Source organism: Acomys russatus, chromosome 4 (assembly GCF_903995435.1).
Source record: "Acomys russatus chromosome 4, mAcoRus1.1, whole genome shotgun sequence".
Lineage (NCBI taxonomy): Eukaryota > Metazoa > Chordata > Mammalia > Rodentia > Muridae > Acomys > Acomys russatus.
Genome location: NC_067140.1, coordinates 3,783,368 through 3,803,019, shown reverse-complemented (window position 1 = coordinate 3,803,019; position 19,652 = coordinate 3,783,368). Strand labels below are relative to the sequence as shown.

Here is a 19,652-nt window from a genome sequence, read left to right as displayed (position 1 = left end):
AGCAACAAATGTTCCTAATTGCTGATATCTCTCTCCAGCCCCACAACAAAACCTTTTTAGAATAGGAAAAAGGAACACAAGGCAGCCCAGTAATAAAGTACTTGCCCAGAATGTACAAGGTCCTAGATTTAGTCCCCAATGTTACCCAAAATAAAATAAAAGCAAGGCAGTGGTGGCACACACCTTTAATCCTAGCTCTCAGGAGGTATCTCTGAGTTCAGTCAGCCTGGTGTACAGAGTGAGTTCCAAGGACACAAGGGCTACACAGAGAAACCCTGTCTCAAAAAAACAGATAAGTAGGAAAGGAGGGAGGGAAGAAGGAGGGGAGAGAGAGGGTGGGGAGCATGCAAAATGGTAATCCCTAAGGCTGACCAACCTAGATAACAGTAAAAGCAGGGCCGGGCATGGTGGCTCACCCCTTTGATCTCAGTACTTGGAGGCAGAGCAGGCAGATCTCTGTGACTTTGAGGCCAGCCTGGTCTACAAAGTGAGTCCAGGACAGCCAAGGATGTTACACAGAGAAACCCCGTTTTTGTTGTTGTTGTTGTTTTGTTTTGTTTTAATATATGCAGTGCTCTGCCTACAGGGCAGAAGAGGGCATTAGATCACATTATAGATGGCTGTGAGCCACCATGTGGTTTCTGGGAATTGAACTCAGGACCTTTGGAAGAGCAGCCGGTGCTCTTAACCTCTGAGCCATTTCTCCAGCCCCCGAAAAACCCCGTCTTGAAAAACCAAAAAATAAAATATAAAAAAAGAAACTAAAGTGGGGAGAAAAAAGGATGATTTGTTTCTGCCTGTCACCTTCCCTCATGGCTGACATTACTTCTCTAGAAAAAAACACAAAGTACTGAAGAAAAACTTGTCACATTTTTATAGTGTAGAAAAATACCACGGGAATATTAGCTTTTATGGGATAGAGGTGGTAGTGGTCAGGAGTGATGTGAATTCCAGGAAAATGAGGGCGTGTTTATTGTTGCTCTAGGGATATGAGACCTAAATGAATAAATCTGTGCTATGTGAATGTTTGTTCTCATGTGGTTCTGAAAATTAAAAGCAGGCAGTACTTCTACATGACGATCAAAATTAACAAAGAGCAAGGCCAACATTTGTAAAAGAGAAAAGGTCAGAGTAGTGTGTGTTTGTCGTGTGTGTGTGTGTGTGTGTGTGTGTGTGTGTGTGTGTGTGAAAGAAAGAGAGAAAGAGAGAAAGAGAGAGAGATGCCAGATACTAATGTTTCACTTGAGCTGCTGGAGAGGTTAGATTACATATCTGTTGCCATCAACTAATTTAATTTAAAAATCTGCCAACTCCAGAGCTATAAATTCAGAATTTGGGGCTGGAGAGATGGCTCAGTGGTTAAGAGCACTGCCTGCTCTTCCAAAGGACCCGAGTTTAATTCCCAGCACCCATATGGCAGCTCACAACTGTCTGTAACTCTAAGATCTGACACCCTCACACCAATACACATAAATTAAAATTAAATTTAAAAAAAGTTTTAATTCAGATTTTTACATTGGTCACTCAAAATTTTACTTTGACTTCTGCATTTAAGTGTAGCAATGCAAGCCGGGCGTGGTGGCGCACGCCTTTAATCCCAGCACTCGGGAGGCAGAGGCAGGCGGATCGCTGTGAGTTCGAGGCCAGCCTGGTTTACAAAGTGAGTCCAGGACAGCCAAGGCTACACAGAGAAACCCTGTCTCGAAAAACCAAAAAAAAAAAAAAAAAAAAAAAAAAAAAGTGTAGCAATGCAAATAGATGGGAGAACCAAAAATCCTCTCTCTCTCTCTCTCTCTTTTTTTTTTTTTTTTGCTCTCATCGGACTATACAGCCCAGGCAGGCCTCAAAATCACCTACCTCAGCCTCCCAAAAAGCAACTTTACAGACACAGTCCAACATGCCCTAGCAAGAGTCAAATCTCATTTGGTTTGTTTTGCTTTTTTCCAGATAGAGTTTCTCTGTGTAGCCCTAGCTGTCCTGGAACTCTACAGAGCCAGCTGGCCTTGGACTCACAGAGATCCCCCTGCCTCTGCTCTGGAGAGTTGGGCATAAAGGTATGCACCATCATTGCCAGTGATCATTAAGATCCTATCTTAATGAAAGAAAGAAAAAGAAAGTACTCAAACCACCTCATTTCTGTGTAATTTATTAAATTCTTCTGAACTAAAAGAAAAAGTAGAGTAAGATATGGCAGTGCATGCCTATAATTCTAAGTAGTCAAGCACCTGAAGCAGGTTTAAGAGTTAGAGGTCAGGCAGGGCTGGAGAGAGGGTTTAGTAGCTCAGAGCACTGGCTGCAGCCTTACATCTTTAATCCCAGCGCTTGGGAGGCAGAGGCAGGTGGATCTCTGTGAGTTTGAGGCCAGTCTGGTCCACAGAGCCTAGGGCTGTTAGACAGAGAAACCCTGTCTCGAAGAAAAATAAAAACCCAACAAAACAGAAGAGTACTGGCTGCTCTTCCAGAAGTCCTGAGTCCAATTCCCAGCAATCACATGGTGACTCTTCTGGCGTGCAGGTGTATATGCAAATAAAGCATTTATTCATACACACACAAAGATAAATATATATCTTTTAAAAGAGTTAGGAGCCAGGCAGTGGTGGCGCACGCCTTTAATCCCAGCACTTGGAAGGCAGAGACAGAGGGATCACTGTGAGTTCGAGGTCAGCCTGGTCTACAAAGTGAGTCCATGACAGCCAAGGCTACACAGAGAAACCTTGTCTCAAAAAACCAAAAAAAAAAAAAACCTGTGCGGGAATGGGGGGTGGGGGGGAAGAGAGTAGAGGCCAAACCTCGAATGGTGTTTGTTGCTTGCCTTTGATCCTACCATTTGGGTGGCAGTCAGGTAGAACTCTATGAGTTCCAGGCCAGCCTGGTCTATATGGTTGAGTTCTAGGGTTACACAAGAAACAGAACAAAAACAAAAACAAACAAACAAAAAAAAAAGGTGGAGGCCCAGAGAGGCTTTTCTCAAGGCAATTTTAAAGAAAAGGAGAAAGTTGGCTGGAGAGATGGTTCAGCAGTTAATAGCATTGCTGCTCTTCCAGAGGCCCCAGGTTCCAGTCCCTGAACCTACATGGCAACTCCTCACACCTGTCTGTAACTCCAGTTCCAGAGGATGTGACATCTTCACACAGACATACATACAGGCAAACACCAATGCACATGAAATAAGAGAGAAGGGGGTGGGTGGTTGTAGTTTTGAGTTATAAGTACCTGCCTAGTCCAGAGGTGGTGGTGCACACTTATAATCCCAGAATTCAGGAGGCAGAGGTAGGCGGATCTCTGAGTTCAAGGCCAGACAGGTCTATAGAGTGAGTTCTAGGACAGGGCTATACAGAGAGGGGGAAAATGGTCTGCCTAGCACATAGGCCCTCAGTTCAATCCTCAACCCTAAAAGATTAGTTAAGGAACAGTAAACAAGCACACTAAACCACTACAGACTACCTTATACAAAGAAACTTAGTTACCTAACAATCCCCAAAACTCTACTCCTTGGCTTTTGTCGTTTTTTCCAGACAGTCCCCTGCATAGCTTGGGCTGACCTCAAATTCACATCTTCCTGCCTCCGCCTCCTGAATTCTGGAATTACATTTCATCATACTCAACTTTTTGGGAATATGTTTAACTGAAAACATAAAAGACACGGAAATAAAAATTTGTTAGTTCAGCTGGACCTAATGACCGACCCAGTCCTGTATTCTTAGCTACTGGGAGCTGAGAATGAATTAGGAGTTGCCTGGGCAACTTAGTAAGACTCTGTCTGAAGATGGAGAGGGCTGAACACAGTTCAGTGTACAGCACAGAGCACAGGACCCTAAGTCCAATTCCCAACACTGCTGTAAGTACATGAATTTAAATTCACATAAAAAGTTTTTCCCTCTTTCCTAATATAATGAAATCTTTGTCAATCCTAAGGGTTACCTGTCTGCCTCCACAAGCAGCAACAGCACACTTAACTAGGAAGGCATTACTGGGTAAAGCTATTTTGTATCTCTTCGATCCAATGTGGAAAGGGTGCCCGAGAAAAACACTATATGAATCCTTAGTTTTAAGTGCTGAGGAACAACCCTCTGGAGGTAGAACACAGAGTTCTCAATATCCCTTATTTTATCCTTGAGCAATAAATACACCCAAATATCTAGGTCTAGTTTTTCTTTATCTCTTTTGTTTGCTTGAGACAGGGTCTCATTATGTACTTCACCTGCCTCAAAAGTGCCTCAAATACCTGTTTTTAAATTGTTACCTGACATAAGAAAGGAAATATCCACAAAACAGGTTACATGACTCCCCTCTCTCAAACTCAAATCCAGAATCCAGTCTGTCTAGTTTGTTGCCATAGTCTCTGGGCCTAGAATGATACTTTGTACTTAAGAGATGATTTAATAAATATTAAATGAATCGAGTGCAAAATGCCTAGTGCTCAAGTAATGTTAGCTATTACTGCTATTTTAATGACAATTAAATTTTTATCGGTCTTATTAAACGATACCATCCCTCCTCCAAGAATCTTACAATTCGAGGAAGAACATCGGAAATATGGATTGGTGAAATGAAGCTAAGAATACAAACACAACTGGATCACACAGTAGGACTAGGCAAAGACAAGATATCCTTTAAAAAAAAAAGCACACAGTAGGACTAGGCAAAGACAAAATATCCTTGAAAAAAAAAAAAAAGAGCACACACACAACTAGACCCCAGTTTCGGACTTTTCCAAGGAGCACATATAATTATCAATAAACTGCGATTACGATAGCGAGTTTTCACACTTGTGTGATGTGCAACTGTGTGTTCAGGGCTTTCTACTGGACCCATTAAACCTAACTAAAGGGCAATTCAGGGAACATTCCTCACAACCCATTTCTCAGACAGAGCAACTGAGACTCCCGGAGCGCCAAGGTCACACAGCCTGCACACGGGGGACCCGGGACATGAACTCAAGCAGTCCGACCACAGAACCCGCACGAAACAGGGCCCTCCGGAATACCAGCCCCGTGTCCTCCAACATCTACCACTCTTCGCTCCAAATCCGGCGTGCCTACTGTTTGCCGGGACCGGACTTTCAGCCCCGATGCCGCGAAAACAAACAATACTTCTCTCGCGGCCAGTCCATAGGGCGCCCGCCAGGCCTGGGCTCCAAGGCCGCTCCACACACACAGTCCCGCTTAGCCCCGGGATCCCTGAGCCCCGCAGGAAGGGCCGGGGTGGCCCCGAGGGCCCGCGAAGGCCCGGGGAGCCGCATGACCTTGGATCCAGCACCCGACTCCCGGCCTCAGTTTCCCTGCCGGGGCCTCCCGCCGGGGGCCTCTGCGGAGCCTCGCGCCTACGGAGCAGCAGGCCCTTCAACACACACCCCTCCGCCGCCCGCCTTCCCGCCCCACTTACGCTGGAAGGCGGCCGCTCCAGGGACGCCCACCATGGCGAAGCGCAGCCTGTCGCGAGCACCGCCCGCTCCGACCCTCCGCCCGAGTTTTCCGCAGGCGCAGGCCGGGACCTGCACCCGCCGAACTAGCCCGCACCAGCGCCGCCGCCGCCACCGCCGCCGCCGCCGTTAGGCCGCGCGCCGCCCCGCCCCCAGACGGCCCCGGCACGCCCCCGCCGCGCGCTCCCGCTCGCCGACCAACGCACGCGGAAGCCCGGCCCGAGGGCGCTCACGCGAGGCACCGCCCCTGACCTGGCCCCGCCCCTTCCGCGCCAGGCTGTGTCCTATCCTGAAGCGGGCTGCACTTCAGACCCGCCTCCCGCGCGCCACGAGCAGCTGTCACGTAATCCCCCGTCTCAGAGCGCCAGACTTCCGGATGTGGCCTGGGCGGTGACGGAGGCGCGGGGGCGGATCCCGGGGGCGGGGCTTCGGGGAGGGACGCTTCCGATACCGGCTAAGTCTTTAAGGTTGCACTGGGTGGCAAGTTATTCTACCCCCTTTTATTTACTTGTTTGTTTTTACAGTGGTTTATTGCGGATGTGCGCGTGTATGTGTCTGGGCGCGTCCATTCCAAGGCGAATGTGTGAATGTCAGAGGACAAGTTGGGGGCTTGCCCTCCTTACACCCTGTGGATCTAGAGGATCAAATTTCAGCCGTGGGGTTTGACAGCAGACATCTTTGCCAGATTAGCTGTCTCGCAGATACCTTCCCCTTTTTAGGCTCCAGGAATCTGAATTTTATTAAATAACTAGTAACTGTTATTATTAATTTCTGTATTAGATCAAGGGCTTTGTGGGGGCTGGGGGGCACGTGTATCTGCAGGGTTTCTTGGTTTTGTTTTTGTTTGGTGGTAGGGGTGGTTTTTTGACACGGGGTCTCACTTTGTAGCTCTGGATGTCTTCGAACTAGCTCTGTAGACCAGGCAGGCCTCGAACTCATACATATCTGACTGCTTCCAGGGTGCTGGGATTAAAGGCATGCGCATCCCGTCCAGTTATGTGCAGATTTTGTTTTAGTTTCTTTTGTTTTTGTTTTTGTTTTTGTTTTTTTTTAATTTTTTGAGACAGGGTTTCTCTATGTAGCCTTGGCTGTCCTGGACTCGCTTTGTAGACTAGGCTGCCCTCGAACTCACAGTGATCCACCTGCCTCTGCCTCCCGAGTGCTGGGATTAAAGGTGTGCGCCACCACACCCGGCTTGTTTTAGTTTCTTGAAACAAGCTCTTTCTGTACTTTTGGCTAACCTGAACTCATTGACCTGTACCGGGTTAGCCTTGGCCCTTAAAGCCATACTACTGCCTCTGCCTCCCAAACGCTGTTTAAAACACCAGCGGGTCTCACAAGCAGTTTTGTTTCTGAAAAAGGATCTGTCTTGAACCTCTAGCAGGCCTGGAACCCACAGTGTACCCGTGATGCTCCAGAACCTCATCAGTCCACCTTCCTCGGCCTCCCAAGGACTGGAATGAGAAGCATCAGCCACTCGCCTGTCTTTGATGGCTATGTTTTATACACTATGCAGTTAATCTTCACAGTACCCAGCATATTATTTCCGCTTTTCTGCACATTAGGAACAAAGAGTCTTTGTTAGAATTCGGCTTCAGTTTGCCTACCTGTGATGCCATAGCCTACCTGCCATGGGGGCGTGGCCTTGCCCAGTGTATAAAAGGACAAACTTACCTCTGCCCCTCCTTCTCTCTCCCTCCCTCTACCCTCTCTCTTCCTCTCTCTTCTCTCTCTCTCTCTTCTCTCCCCATGCTCATTTAATAAACCTCATATCTAAAATCCGTTGTCTATATTATTTCTTATTATTAAGCATAAAATTGGTCCCGTTTTGTTGCTATTGCCTTTTCTCTCTCTTTTCTCCCTTACCTACATTTATGTACTTTATCTCACCTTATAGAAAACAATCCAGCATTCCTCATTTTTTAGTTATAGGAAAAGGGAGGAATGTTAGAATTCTGCTTCAGTCTGCCTACCTGTGATGCTATTGCCTACCTGCCGTGGGGGCTTGGCACTGCCCAGTATATAAAAGAACAGACTTACCTTGCCCCTCTCTCTCTCTAATGCCCTTACTCCCTTCCCTTCTACTCTCTTCCTCTCCTCTCTGACTCTGCCCCTCTCTTTCTCTCTCTGGGTTACCCCTTCCTCTTTCCTTTGCCCCCCATGTTCACGTAATAAACCTCATATAATCTAATGTATCTGGTATCTTATTATCTGGCATCTTCTTATCATTATCTTATATTAAACACAGAAGTCTTAACCACTGTTTTCTCCTATTGCTGTTAGCATGCACAGACATAAATCTCATAGCAACCCAAGAAAGTACTTCTGGCCGGGTGTGGTGGCCCAAGCCTTTAATCTCAGCACTCGGGAGACAGAGGCAGGCGGATCACTGTGAGTTCGAGGCCAGCCTGGTCTACAAAGTGAGTCCAGGATGGCCAAGGCTACACAGAGAAACCCTGTCTGGAAAAACAAAAATAAAAAATAAAAAGAATACAGCTATAGCCGGGCGTGGTGGCCCACGCCTTTAATCCCAGCACTCGGGAGGCAGAGGCAGGCAGATCGCTGTGAGTTCGAGGCCAGCCTGGTCTACAAAGTGAGTCCAGGATGGCCAAGGCTACACAAAGAAACCCTGTCTCGAAAAAAAAAAAAAAAAAAAAAATCCTACTTTAGGAAGAAAAAAAAAAAAAATTTCAGCTACAAGGGTTAGAGAGATGGTTCTGTGGTTGAGAGCACTGAGCACTCTTCCAGAGGACCTAGGTTCAATTCTGAGCACCCACATGGCAGATTACACCTGACTATAAGTTCAGGTCCAGGGCATCTGACTCCCTCACACAGATATACATTCAGGCAAAACACTAATGTATACAAAATTAAAGTAAAAATAAATAATTTTTAAATTCAAAAAAAATCAAGCACTGTGAGTTGGAGGCCGGCCTGGTCTACAAAGTGAGTCCAGGACAGCCAGGGCTACCCAGAGAAACACTCTGGCTCAAAAAAAACATAACAAAAAATATAATAATAATAATTCAGATACATATAAAGTATATCAGGAAATTGAGGCAGAAAGATAGTTGCTATGCAGGTTGCCTAAGCTACTATCATATCCTGTCTACACCACACACATGTGCCCCCCCTCATACACACACACACAGTAACTCCCTAACATGGATTGAGGGCCTTGGTTTGATCTCCAGCTCAGCAAAAAACAAACAAGCAAACAAACTTTCAGGGTTAGCTAGACCAAAGGAAATGGAAATAGCTTGAAGCTCTGAGATCTTTCTTTCTTTCCTTTCTTCCTCCTTCCCTTCTTCCTCCTCCTCCTTCTTTTTCTTCTTTTTAAGATTCTCACTCTGCCCAGCACTTGGGAGGCAGAGGCAGGTGGATCACTGTGAGTTTGAGGCCAGTCTGGTCTACAAAGTGAGTCCAGGACAGCCAAGGCTACACAGAGAAACCCTGTCTCGAAAAACAGAAAACAAAACAAAAACAAAAAAGAAAAAGAAAGAAAAAAAACCACAATAACAACAACAAAAAAAGATTCTCACTCTGGTCTGGAGAGATGGCTCAGAGGTTAAGAGCACTGGCTGCTCTTCCAAAGGTCCCAAGTTCAATTCCCAGCAACCACATACTGGCTCACAACCACCTACAGTGAAAACTGGTTCCCTCTCCTGGCATGCAGGTAACATGTAGGCAAAACACTGTATGCATAAATAAATATTTTTTTAAAAAATAGATTCTCACTCTGTATCTCAGACTGGCCTGCACTCCTACCAAGTCCCTTTCCTCAGCCTCTCAAGTTCTGGGAGCGCAGACATGACCATGCCAAGCTGAATGTTTTTCTCCTTCGGCCCCACCCCTGCCAAGAAGAGTAAAGATGGAAAGGCAGAGAGAAGAACCTCCTGCCTACCATCTGTCCGGGCCACGCCACTTCCTCCCCTAATGAACGATAAACTCAAAGCCAGACCAAATGAGTGAGAGAAGCCGCTTAAAGGCTTGTGGCATAGCTTCTTGTGAGTAATGTCCCTTGTTGAAACACCACTGGCTCTTTATTTACTTACATATTTATTTATGGCAGTGGTGGTGGTTGGTTGAGTAGTTGAGTAGGTAGTTGGTCTTAACACAGGATCTCCTATATGCCTGACTGGCCTAGACTCACTCAGTGTGTAGCCGACCTTGATCCCCTTGGCCCTACTTCTCAAGTGCTGGGATTATCCCATACCATCAGATTTTCTTCTTTTTTTTCTTTTTATTTATTTATTATGTATACAGTACTCTGCTTGCATGTACTCCTGCAAGCCAGAAGAAGGCGCTATATCACATTACAGATGGTTGTGAGCCACCATGTGGTTGCTGGGAATTGAACTCAGGATCTTTGGAAGAGCAGGCGGCACTCTTAACCACTGAGCCATCTCTCCAGCCCCCAGATTTTCTTTTTATCATTATTATGCTTGAATCAAGATCAGTTCCCCTCCTCCCTGACTCTGGCTGGCTTACTACCACGCCCCACATTCTGGAACTCATAACAGCTCTCCTGTTTCAGTCTCCCGAAGTATTACAGGTGTATTCCGCTGCACTCAGTTCCTTTCCACGTGACATGGCCTGACCACGTAACAGAACTATTCGCCATGACTGTGACTTTCCTCCTAAACAAAGTCTTTCTCCGAAAGGGAAGGAGCCTACAAGGTCCCAGTGGAAGATATGAACAGTTGAGGTTATTGGACACTAGTTGTATTATTAGAATTCATGGCCGGGCGTGGTGGCGCACGCCTTTAATCCCAGCACTCGGGAGGCAGAGGCAGGCGAATCGCTGTGAGTTCGAGGCCAGCCTGGTCTACAAAGTGAGTCCAGGATGGGTAAGGCTACACAGAGAAACCCTGTCTCGAAAAACCAAAAAAAAAAAAAAAAAAAAAAAAAAAAAAAAAAAAATTGAATTCATTACTATTTATAATTTTGATCTGAATGAGATGCTTATGATGAAAATTACATATTATACAAAAGTATTATGTTGGGTATGGTGGTAAATGCCTATAAACCCAGTACCCAGGATATAGAAGCTGGAAGGACCAGGAATTCTGAGCTAGTGTGAGGAATGAAGAAGAAACCTAATGAGTGCCCATCTCAAAAGAAGTAAACAGCAGGGTGGTGGTGGCGCATGCCTTTAATCCCAGCACTCAGGAGGCAGAGGCAGGCGGATCGCTGTGAGTTCGAGGCCAGCCTGGTTTACAAAGGGAGTCCATGACACCCAAGGCTACATAGAGAAACCCTGTCTCGAAAACAAAAACAAAAACAAAAACAAAAAAAAATCAAAAGAAACAAACAAGTAAAATAAAATCCAAATTAAATACTTAAGAAGATTATAAAGAAAATAACCACCTTATTTATTTATTTATTTATTTATTTATTTATTTTTGGTTTCAAAAAATTCATTCATAGCCGGGCGTGGTGGCGCACGCCTTTAATCCCAGCACTCGGGAGGCAGAGGCAGGCGGATCACTGTGAGTTCGAGGCCAGCCTGGTCTACAAAGTGAGTCCAGGATGGCCAAGGCTACACAGAGAAACCCTGTCTCGAAAAACCAAAAAAAAAAAAAAAAAAAGAAACTCATTCATTTGGTTCAAATCATTTTCTTAAACATTTTTATTTAATTTTTTAATTTTACCTGCATTGGTGGAAGGGTGTCAGATCTTGAAGATACAGACAGTTATGAGATGCCATGTAGGTGCTGGGAATTGAACCCGGGACCTTTGGAAGAGCAGACAGTGCTCTTAACCACTGAGCCAACTCTCCAGCTCTACCACTGAGCCAACTCTCTAGCCCTGTTCAAATAATTTTTTCTGGCAACCTAGTAAGCCTAGAACTCTGTCACTACCTCCACCACTTCACCACCACCAACACATTGTCTCATTATTTTTCTTTAAGACAAAATCTGAAAAAAAAGGAAAAAAGAAAAAGAAAAGAAAAAAGACAAAATCTGACTGTGTAGCCATAGCTATCCAAGTGATAACTATGTAATCCCACAGGCGGCCCTAGAAATTTTTATTATTATTATCATTATTTGTTTTGTTTTGTTTTTCAAGACAGGGTTTCTCTGTGTAGCCTTAGCTGTCCTAGACTGTGTAGACCAGGCTGGCTTCCAACTCACAGAGATCCGCCAGCCTCTGCCTCCTGAGTGCTGTTATTAAAGGTGTGCACCACCAAACCTGGCCCAGGCTGCCCTAGAATTTGATGGAAACACTGCCATCCCACTCAGTTTAGCACCTGGAACTTTTGTATAGGCTACGGGAGCAGCAGGTTACCATGCAGACATGGCCAAGTCCATAACCCCACCACACACAGAATGGCATCAAGAAACCCCAGGCACAAAGATATGAATCTCTTAAGGGGGTTGACCCCAAGTTCCTGAGGAACACGTGCTTTGCTAAGAAGCACAAGAAAGGCCTGAAGGGGCTGGAGAGATGGCTCAGAGGTTAAGAGCATCACTGCTCTTCCAGAGGTCCTGGGTTCAATTACCAGCAACCACATGGTGGCTCATAACCATCTATAATGTTATCTGATACCCTCTTCTGCAGATAAAGCACTCATATACAATAGATAAGTGTTTAAAAAATAAAATAAAAAGAAAAGAAAGGCCTGAAGAAGACGCAGGCAAACAACTGCCCTGCAGAGGCCTTAAGGCCCTTCTGAAGCTTAAGGCCATTAAGCCCAAGATGCAAAGGGCCTCAGCTGCAAACTCAGCCAACTCACTTTCATTGCTCATGCCAAGCTTGGGAAGCAGATTCAAAGCTACATGGCCAAGGGTCGTAGGCTCTGCCAACGAAAGCCCAAGGTTCAAACCAAGGTAGAGGCCGCAGCTCCAGCTAAGGTCCAGGCTTCAGCCCCAGCTCAGGCTCCCAAAGCTGCCCAGGCCAGCTTTTCTGTGAAGGCCCCATAGAAAAGGCTTCTGCCTATGTGAAGACAGATGGACTAGTGTGACACACCTGCTACACACTATTTACAGATGACCAGTGTCCTATGCTGTTTTTACAAATAAACCCGAGGCAAGATCTGTTAAAACAAAACAAAACAAAACTTTTATGTAAATCTTTTAGATCTCCCCACATGGTAAAATTTTGGCTCACACAAAGTGCCTCACTATTTGCTGTTCCAGAGTATCCCAGCGTCTTGAGCATACCATGCAAACACTCTAGCACTGTTCCACACCCCCACCTGTCACTGAGCACCAGGGGCTGTACTCAGCCCTGGGGATACAATAATCTTAAACACAATTTCTGTCCCACTAACTGACATAGGTTAAGTAATAGTGCTACTGTGAGGAAGAATGGGCAGGAGAAAGGCAAAGGCTGTGCTTCGGGTACTACTTTATATAAAGGTAGCAAGGAAAGTCTTCTATCTTTTGTTTGTTTGTTTGGTTTGGTTTTTCGAGACATGGTTTCTCTGTGTAGCCTTGGCTGTCCTGGACTCACTTTGTAGACCAGGCTAGCCTCGAACTCACAGCGATCTGCCTGCCTCTGCCTCCTGAGTGCTGGGATTAAAGGCGTGAGCCACCACGCCCGGTTTGTTTGTTTGTTTGTTTTGAGACAAGGTTTCTCTGTGTAGCCCTGGCTGTCCCAGAACTCCCTCTGTAGAGATCTGCCTGCCCCTACCTCCCAAGTGCTGGGACTAAAGGTGTTCGCCGCCCCCACCACCACCACCGCCTGGATAATAAAGTCTTTTCTAAGGCTGTGACATTTATACCACTGAAAGCTGAAGAAGGTAACAGAGCTGCCAAGTTTGAATAAAGGAGAGGGTAGCCGGAAATAAAGGCCCTGAGGCAGGAATAGCACACAAAGGACACTGTAAAAGATCCAGAGACTTAGAAGGGCATGGGAGGTAAGTGTGGGACCTGTTGCACATTAATAAGGCCTAGGGCTTTGTTCTAAGCCAATTTTGCAGCCACCACAGTTTTTTGTTTTTTAGGGTTTTTTGTTTTGTTTTAAGTTATTTATTATTATGTATACAGTGCTCTGCCTGCATGCATACCTGCAGGTCAGAAAAGGGCATCAGATTACATTATAGATGGTTGTGAGCCACCATGTGGTTGCTGGGAACTGAACTCTGGACCTCTGGAAGAGCAGTCGGTGCCCTTAACCACTGAGCCATCTCTCCAGCCCCGACCACCACAGTTTTGAAATCTCGATCCATATAGGAGAGAAAATCTACTGGAGAAGGCAAAGGTGGAATGTTGCTAGAATAATACTCAAAGTGGGGTGGGGGCAGTGGACATTTGATTTTTGTTTTGTTTTGTTTTCTCGTTTTTTTTGGTTTTTGGAGACAGGGTTTCTCTGTGTAGCCTGGGTGTTCTGGAGTCACTTTGTAAACCAAGCTGGCTTCAAACTCACAGAGATCCACCTGCCTCTGCCTCCCGAGGGCTGGGATTACAGGTGTGCACCAGCACACTTGGCTTCCAGCTTTATTTTGAGGGTGGAGAGAGCAGAATTTACCAAAGATTTGTATGTGGAGCACCAGAAAGGTAGCTAGCTGGGCATGGTGCCTCATACCTGTAATCCAAGCACTCAGGAGACTGAGGCAGGAGTATTACAGTATGGTTGAGGCCAGCTAAAAGTAAATTGCAAGATCTTCTTTTAAAACAAAATAAACTATTTGAAGCCTAAATATTTAGAAGGCTACAACAGCCATCAGTTGAGATGGGACTAGCTGTAGGTTTAGCAGAGTTTAAGTGTGAGTGTATACTTTGAAATGTCAAGGGACAGCCACATGGCTATAAAGATATTACTGTTGTGTTTACTAAGCTCTTGACTCTCTCCAGAGGTGAGGTGGGGCCCGCAGTGGGTGTGGGGTACATACAACCTGCAATAGGCTATAGACAAGAGCCACACAAGCCTTCCACACAGCTTGTGCTGCAGCTGTGCCTTTGCCACTGGCAGATTGCCAGTCCTTCCCCTCCCCCCCCCCCCATCCGCAAAGCGCATTCCATCTGGCACACCTTCCCCAGGTGTCAGCTGGGCTGGAAACCACTCAACCCAGAGGGGGAGGGGTGACCTTAAACTGCCTGTGAGGGTTGGTGGGGGTGGTGGGGGGTGGAGAGGGTTCATGTTCCCCAAGTCTTTGCCCTCTCCTACACCTCCAGGCAGTGGAAGCTCAAGCTGAGGCCAAAAAACAGAGTTTGGCTGCAGTTGTTTGCTTTATAACATCAACAATGGAGCCCACCCCACTGGTGCTCCAGGGCATAGCTCCACACCTGTTCTCCGCCCTCTGCCCAGGTGCAGGCCTTCTGAGAACAAAAGAACACCTACTCACCAAGGTCACTACCTGGATGCGGGTAGGAGCAGGGCTGGAGAAGGACAGCCTCTATTCTAGAAAAAGAAATCAGGCCAACTAAAGGGTTTGAATCAGCCTCGTCCAGCAGAGCTTTTATGATGGTAATGTATATCTATACTGCTTATTGTGAGAGTCCCTAAAAAGGGTTATCGTCAGTTCTCTTTAGACACTATATAGTCCTGGCTAGCCTGGAATTACGCAACCACTCAGGCCTCAGACATCCTGCTACTGCCTCCTAAATGCTGAGATTCCAGGTGTGCACTGCCATGGCCAGCAGTCTCGCTTGTGTGTGGCAGTGGTCATGGGATTGGGCCTGTGCACATACTAGCCAAGCGCTTCACCCCGGTCAGCTGCGACCCCAGCCCCTTCATGTGGCATTTAATATGTGGCTGCTAGGCTGGAGATGGGGCTCAGTTGGTATGAAGGTGCAAGCCTGTAATCCAATCACTCTAGAAGCAGGAGGGTCAGGAGTTGAAAGTCAGCCTGGACTACACAGCAAAGCTCAGCCAGCCTGGATTACAGTGAAGCCTTGCTAAAATAAAAAATAAAAAATAAAAAGGAAGAAGAAGAAGAAAGAAAAAGAAAAGAAAAGAGAACAAAAAGAAAAGAAAGAAGTGCCGGGCGTGGTGGCGCACGCCTTTAATCCCAGCACTCGGGAGGCAGAGGCAGGCGGATCGCTGTGAGTTTGAGGCCAGCCTGGTCTACAAAGTGAGTCCAGGATGGCCAAGGCTACACACAGAGAAACCCTGTCTCAAAAAACCAAAAAAAAAAAAAAAAAAAAAAAAAAAAAAAAAAAAAAAAAAGAAAGAAGCAAAAAAAAAAAAAAAAGAAAAGAAAACCCTAAACTGGGTGTGGTGGCACATGCCTTGGGAGGCAGAGGCAGGCTGATCACTCACTGTGATCAGCCTGGTCTATAAAGAGAGTTCAGGACAGCCAAGATAACACAGAGAAACTTTCATATATGAGAATAAGATAATGATAGATACAAGGTACCCTGTCTCAAAAAAACCAAAACCAAGCTGGGTGTGTTTGCACACGCCTTTAATCCCAGCACTCGGGAGGCAGAGGCAGGCGAATCATTGTGAGTTCCAGGCCAGCCTGGTCTACAAAGTGAGTCCAGGACAGCCAAAACTACACAGAGAAACCCTGTCTCGAAAAATTAAACAAAAACAAAAGAAAGAAAGAAAGAAAGAAAGAAAGCCCTATATGTGTGTTTTGTGCCTATAACTGAGGCACCAAAGAAAGCCCTATATGTGTGTTTTGTGCCTATAACTGAGGCACCAAAGGACTAAGATTACTTAATTTTAATTTAAATAGTCATATATGCCTAGTAGCTCCAGTACTGGACGTGGATCCTTGTTATGGTAGATAGCTGGGAGGCAGAGGCAGGAATTCCAAACTAGCCAGGGCTACAAAGTACAATTACTGGAATTAACGAACCCAAAGGACCCAGGAGCCTAGCCCTCCACAAAAGAATGGGCTATGCAAATTGCCAAGGAATGCAAATCAGCCACCGATTTGAGGGACAAAAGCCCAGTCGTTGTGAGAGCTCTAGGATTCTCTCTGGGCGCTTGTAGGGCAAGCTGAGAGACTGGGAGGGTCCAGGGAGGAGGGCGTTTAGAGGTGGTGTGGGGCCTAACCAGCTGGTGTCGGCGACCCAAGACATCAGCTGGCTGGCGGGCCCGCAGGCTGGCGGACTGAGACAATGGGCTGGGGTCTGCCTGGAACCTGCCTCCCTTGGCGCCAGGTCCTCTCTCGGACCCCGGCCAGCTGCCGTGGGCACTTTCTCTAGTCTCTGCTGAGGCTGTGGGGAGAGACGATAACGCAATGGGATGGGGGTTGGGAGAAAGGCTTGAAGGATGCTGAGAAAAGTCTATGAGAAATGGCCTGGGATGTGGGTGGGGACGGCGGGTGGGGGTGGGGGTTCAGGGTGTAAAGCTGGGGCGCTTAGGAACTTTTATGAAGGTCTCCCGGTGTGACAGACATTGCGCTGGAGGATTTGCATACGTCCTTCCGTTTGCTACTCTCAAAGTCCCTCTGGTCATAGTAATAATAATCATTACCAACAATAGCAACCCTGTGTATAAAGCAGCGGCCCCTCAGCCAACCCTCATGATCGCTTTGGGAGCCAAGGTCTTTTATTATAGGCCTTTTGCAAAGTAGGAGCCCCAGGCTCTGAATAGTTAAGGGACTTCCCAGTATCACTGAAACTAGAGGGCAAAAAATGTCCTTACTCCACTGAGTCTTTCCACACTTCTTAAAATATCTGCAGAGTCCGAAGACCTCTCTGTTCCTGGGACAGTTTTGGTAAAAGTCAAACTTTAGTGAAAGAACTTTACAGTGACAGCGCCTGTTGTGTACATCTGGCTGCTGTAACACAGAGAGGCCACAAACCTCATGGCTGGCACAGTTTATTTTTTAATTTGTTACTTTGTTTAAGAAAAGGGAGTTTTGGGGCTCATGGCCTTAATCCCAGCACTTGGGAGGCAGAGGCAGGTAGATCGCTGTGGATTCGAAGCCAGCCTGGTCTACAAAGCGAGTCCAGGACAGCCAAGGCTACACAGAGAAACCCTGTCTTGAGAAACAAAACAAAACAGAAAAAGAAAGTTAGGATCTCTGTCGGCTTGAAGCCAGCCTGGTCTACATAGAGCTGGCCTCGAACTCAAAGCAATCCACCTGCCTCTACCTCCCGAGCTCTGGGATTAAACGTGTGTGCCCTCACTTCCGGCAGCCCGCAGGTTTTAATCTCCTGAGCACCTGGTGCGGGTGGTGACCTAGGACCCTAAAGGCCCCTGAGGGCAGGCCAGGTGAATTGCCTGCATGCCAAGGTAACATTCCTCCCTTTTTGTTTAATTAAATTAAAAAAAAAAAAAAAAAAAAAAAGAGGAGCTAGGAAGGGGTGTTGCTTCCTGCTGCGTGGGGCCGAAGACATCTTTGGGAATCCTAAGAGAAAGGCCATGGGGTGGGCTAGCGTAGTCTGGGAGAGTTGGCTGTTTGGCTGCTGTCCAGGATCTGGGAGAACATCTGAAGCTAGGAAGGCAAGGGCAGGTCCTGCTGACCGTGTGTCTGCGAGGTGGGCTGGAGCACCTGTGGAAGCCTGCTTCCGCCCTGTCCTGCCGTCCTGGGTGTAGAAAACACCTGGACCTGACAACGCTGGAACTACGTATGGGCAGAAGACAACGCTGAGTAGGTTAAGGAGAAAAAAAAGAAAAAATTGGGGGGGGGGTGCACATTTGAAACTTTTGGACCCATGGTTTTGGTAGTTGGGGGACAGGAGTCCCAAAGGGGGAGGAAATCCACCCTCAGAAATAGGCAATAGGAATATATATGACTCAACTTGATGTTTCACAAATGGCAGTGACCTCAAAAATGTGGGAACGATAGAATGTTACAAATAAAAGGGTGTTGTAGGATTCAAAATTTTTATGTAAGAAGAAAGAAAGGAAGAGACAATAGGTGGAGAACTTCGGCTGTACTTATTGAGAGTCCACTTGACCTAAGAGGTGGACTCAGGTGGATTCCCTGTAACTTACAAGAATCCTTTTTGGGCTGGAGGGATAGCGGGATGTTGAGAGCACTGGCTGCTCTTCCAGAGGTTGATAGTTCAACTCCCAGCAACCGCATGGTGGCTCACAACCATCTATAATGAGATCTGGTGCCCTCTTCTGGCCTGCAGTTGTACATGCAGACAGAGCATTCATACATTACAGAATCAAAACCAAAAAAGCCAAAAAAAACCTCTTATCAAGCTGGGCAGGGTGGCACAGGACTGTAATCCCAGCATTCAGGAGGCAGAAGCAGGCAGATCTCTGTAAGTTTGAGACCAGCCTGGTCTACAAAGCAAGTCCAGCACAGCTAGGGCTACACAGAGAAACCCTGTCTCAAAACAAAACTAACAGAAAAGAATCCTTTTTAAGGTTACAAAGAACATGCATTAAACAATTTATTTATTTATTTATTTATTTTGGTTTTAGAGACAGGTTTTCTCTGTGTAGTCTTGGCTGTTCTGGACTTGCTTTGTAGACCAGGCTGGCCTCGAACTCACAGCAATCCACCTGCCTCTGCCTCCCGAGTGCTGGGATTAAAGGTGTGCGCCACCACGAGCCCGGCAAGGACATAAATTTAAACATGTTAGCATCACCATTGTTTGCAGTGTGCAGTGAAGTACACATTGTAGAAAAAGACAGTAGACACGCATCTTTGCGTCACAGCATGGCGGTCTTGGGAAGTGGTTTTGGTTAACAGTGTGAACACTCTTTAAGGTGAGCTCAGAGAAGGCAGAGGCCTTCTGTGAGGGACAAGGGACAAGATCCTGATTTTAACCCTGAGGACACGTCATGAAGGAGGGGTCTCTTCCCTAGATCCAGAAGACTGGATGTATATAAGTCAAGCACAACAAGAAACACTTCTAAGTCTATACTTAAAAGACAAACCAAAGGTGGCTAAGGTGGCTGGAGAGATGGCTCAGAGGTTAAGAGCGCCACTGCTCTTCCAGAGGTCCTGAGTTCAATTCCCAGCAACCATATGGTGGCTCACAACCATCTACAATGTGGTCTGATGCCCTCTTTTGGCCTGCAGGTATACATGCAGGCAGAACACTGTCTTTAAATCTTAAAAAAAAAAAAACAAAAAACAAAAACGACAAACCAAAGGAAATTTAAAACCTTCATCTTGGAACTATAATCGTGGATCCTAAAGTGGAAATTTTTTTTTTCAGAATATGAAAGTTTATTACTGTGTTTCCATTGTCAAAATATATAGTCTTGGCTGGGTGTGGTGGCACATGCCTTTACTTCCAGCACTTGGGAGGCAGAGGCAGGTGGATCACTGTGAGTTCGAGGCCAGCCTGGTCTACAAAGGGAGTTCAGGACAGCCAGGGCTGCATAAAGAGACCCTGTTTCAAAAAAAAAATTTTTT

The 19,652-nt window shown here is 46.4% G+C and overlaps 1 protein-coding gene across 3 annotated transcripts in view; it reads right to left on the bottom strand.

The window, feature by feature from the left end:
- Window positions 1-5,537, bottom strand: part of Cbfa2t2 (CBFA2/RUNX1 partner transcriptional co-repressor 2) — a 96,646-nt gene extending 91,109 nt beyond the window's left edge. For all 3 annotated transcript variants that reach the window (XM_051143555.1, XM_051143556.1, XM_051143557.1), the window contains exon 1: window positions 5,386-5,537. In XM_051143555.1, the coding sequence (XP_050999512.1) occupies window positions 5,386-5,419 (34 nt within the window). In that variant the 5' untranslated portion in view covers window positions 5,420-5,537. The remainder of the gene's footprint in view (window positions 1-5,385) is intronic.
- Window positions 5,538-19,652: the final 14,115 nt, after the last annotated feature.